General features: G+C 53.0%; 1 protein-coding gene across 2 annotated transcripts; it reads left to right on the top strand.

Annotated features, from left to right (window-relative positions):
- The first annotated feature begins 436 nt into the window (after positions 1-436).
- LIPT2 (lipoyl(octanoyl) transferase 2) lies at positions 437-1,949 on the top strand. 2 transcript variants are annotated; one of them, XM_055320661.1, is made up of 2 exons: positions 437-926; positions 1,483-1,949. In XM_055320661.1, the coding sequence occupies exons 1-2, from the start codon at positions 461-463 to the stop codon at positions 1,710-1,712; spliced, it is 696 nt and encodes a 231-aa protein (XP_055176636.1). In that variant the 5' UTR covers positions 437-460; the 3' UTR covers positions 1,713-1,949. The 2 variants fall into 2 exon arrangements, with proteins under 2 accessions (XP_055176636.1, XP_055176637.1); XM_055320662.1 differs by having other exon boundaries at positions 437-913; positions 1,483-1,667.
- The last annotated feature ends 429 nt before the right edge of the window (positions 1,950-2,378 follow it).

Below are 2,378 nucleotides of genomic sequence, written 5' to 3'. Positions count from 1 at the left end.
CGCCCTGGGCCAAAGGCAGGCGCTAAACTGCTGAGCCACCCAAGTGTCCCTCCCACCATAAACTTTCTGCACGTTCGCCTCCTTTTCATAGTTTCCTCTTCAGGTAACTACCCAGGGCACACATTATCCTATTTCGCATTCTTTTCCTCGCAGTTATTAGTATGTGAAATAACCTTATTTATTTAATGCTCGAATACTTGCGTATTGTCTGCTGCAAGGCTGTCAGCTTCCCAGGAAAGACTTTTTCCCCATATACTGTGCACCACAGTATCAAGCGCCTACTGGCTGTTGGAATGAATGGGAGAGACGCACCTGATACTAGGTCTAGGGCTCACAGCTCTCCGCAGCCCGCGACCAGCGCTAAGAGCGGCGGCTGAGGACGCGCCTCCGAGTCCCCGCCCCTCCTGCCCCGCCGCCAGCCAGGCAGGGGCGGAACCTCGCCGACGCCCCGGCTGACGCCATGCGGCCACCCGCGGTACGGCTGGTGCGGCGAAGCCGGGTGCCCTACGCCGAGCTCCTGGCCCTACAGGAGCGCTGGTTGCGGCGGCTGCAGGCCGCGCCAGGCCCTGAGGCCCCGTCCGGGGCTGAGGCGGGCGCACTGCTGCTCTGCGAGCCCGCGGGGCCCGTGTACACGTCCGGGCTGCGTGGCGGCCTGACGCCGGAGGAGATGGCGCGGCTGCGGGCCTTGGGCGCCGAGGTACGCGCCACGGGACGCGGTGGCCTGGCCACTTTCCACGGCCCGGGCCAGCTGCTCTGCCACCCGGTGCTAGACCTGCGGCGCCTGGGCCTGCGCCTGCGCACCCACGTAGCGGCGCTGGAGGCGTGCGCAGTGCGCCTGTGCGAGTCCCAGGGCTTGCAAGGCGCCCGCGCGCGGGCCCCGCCCTACACGGGTGTCTGGCTCGGGGAACGCAAGGTCTGCGCGATCGGTTAGTGCCGGGGGCCCGGGGGCCGGGGGGCGGGGCCGGGGGGCGGGGGGGCGGGGCCGGGGCGGGGCTTAGCGGGAGGAAGTCTGTCTCGCGCGGGCTTTGAATCAGAGCTACCCGCTGGTTTGAGGTCTGAAGCCTTCTCACTGATCTCTTAAACATTCACAGCCCTCAGGAGGGCTCTCGGTGGTCATCTCATCCAACATTCATCTTTTCGAGAAGTGAATTGCCAGGTTATTCCTAATTAATCACAATGTCTAGACAATAATGGAACTTAGTAATTTTCAAACTTTTTTTTTACTTTTTTTTTTTTTTAAAGCAACAGAATCTCTGTTAAAAGACATTTTCTGGAATCTCTATAATGCAGCAGCTCTAGTGTCACACACCCCTCCCCAGTCATGTCCCCCTCCCCCGATCTGTGCACGACCCCTTCCTTGGGTGCTCAAAAACAAAGCGGGAAAGCCAGTGATGGAGTCCGGTTCCTTCATCACACTGAGGGGGATGGTGAAGCCCGAGGAGGGAGGTTACCTACTCTGAGACCCTTTGGCTTGTCTTGCAGGAGTCCGCTGTGGAAGACACATCACGTCCCACGGCCTGGCTCTGAACTGTTCTACAGACCTTGGGTGGTTTGAGCACATTGTCCCCTGCGGGCTGGTTGGGACAGGTGTCACCTCTCTGAGTGAGGAGCTCCGAAGGCATGTCACTGTGGATGAAGTAATACCACCTTTCCTTCAGGCTTTTAAAGAGACCTACAAATGCACATTGATCTCAGAGGACAGCCCCAACTGAAGAGTGTTCATGTTATCACTGCTGGGAGATCCTGCTTGAAAAGCATCAAGTCTAACTTGGAGTCACTGAAACCCAAATTCTAGACCTGGCCCTGTTATTCACTTACCATGAGACTATGAGCAAAGCATACATGTTTCCATATGTATGCTAGTTTATTTATATCTTCCCACCTACCTCCAATATGGTGGATTTGAAAACATGAAAAGCAACACATGCTATATAAATGTAAGACATTAACACTACTGTCTGCACCATTTTCTCAGCTTAGAAAAACTCAGATATAGAGAATCAGTTCTCAAATGTTTATTACTTCCTAAATACTATATTTAATTGGGCAATTCTGGGCTCCAGTTCCTTTGGTTTTTGGAGGAATCATATTTCTATATGTGAAGGTGATATGGTGGGGTGCTTTCTGCAATAAAAGGAAAAGGGAAAGAAATCTTTAAAGAATAAAAATGAGATCTTGACTTCCTGGGTTGGATTGGCAAGCCTGATTGCTTTTTTCGGTTAGGTAACTTGAGCTAGACCAGAGGCCAGGAAAAGACAAGAATAATTTCTCACATTGTACAAATGCAAAAGGTAGAAGTAAGTTTTCCTTAAATGAGATCTCTAAGTTTATAAGGCTATGTAATTATTATATATTAATTATTTATTGTCATGTAACAA

The sequence above is a fragment of the Nyctereutes procyonoides genome, unplaced genomic scaffold, assembly GCF_905146905.1.
Source record: "Nyctereutes procyonoides isolate TBG_1078 unplaced genomic scaffold, NYPRO_anot_genome, whole genome shotgun sequence".
In the NCBI taxonomy this organism is placed as follows: domain Eukaryota; kingdom Metazoa; phylum Chordata; class Mammalia; order Carnivora; family Canidae; genus Nyctereutes; species Nyctereutes procyonoides.
The sequence above is the reverse complement of the archived record's forward strand: the minus strand, read 5'-3'. Positions and strand labels throughout refer to the sequence as shown.

Bases quoted from the DNA above. Each gene is read 5' to 3' on its own strand.
- LIPT2 (XM_055320661.1), top strand. From the start codon at position 461: ATGCGGCCACCCGCGGTACGGCTGGTGCGGCGAAGCCGGGTGCCCTAC. The intron at 927-1,482 runs GTTAGTGCCGGG...CTTGTCTTGCAG, and splicing joins ACGCAAGGTCTGCGCGATCG to GAGTCCGCTGTGGAAGACAC.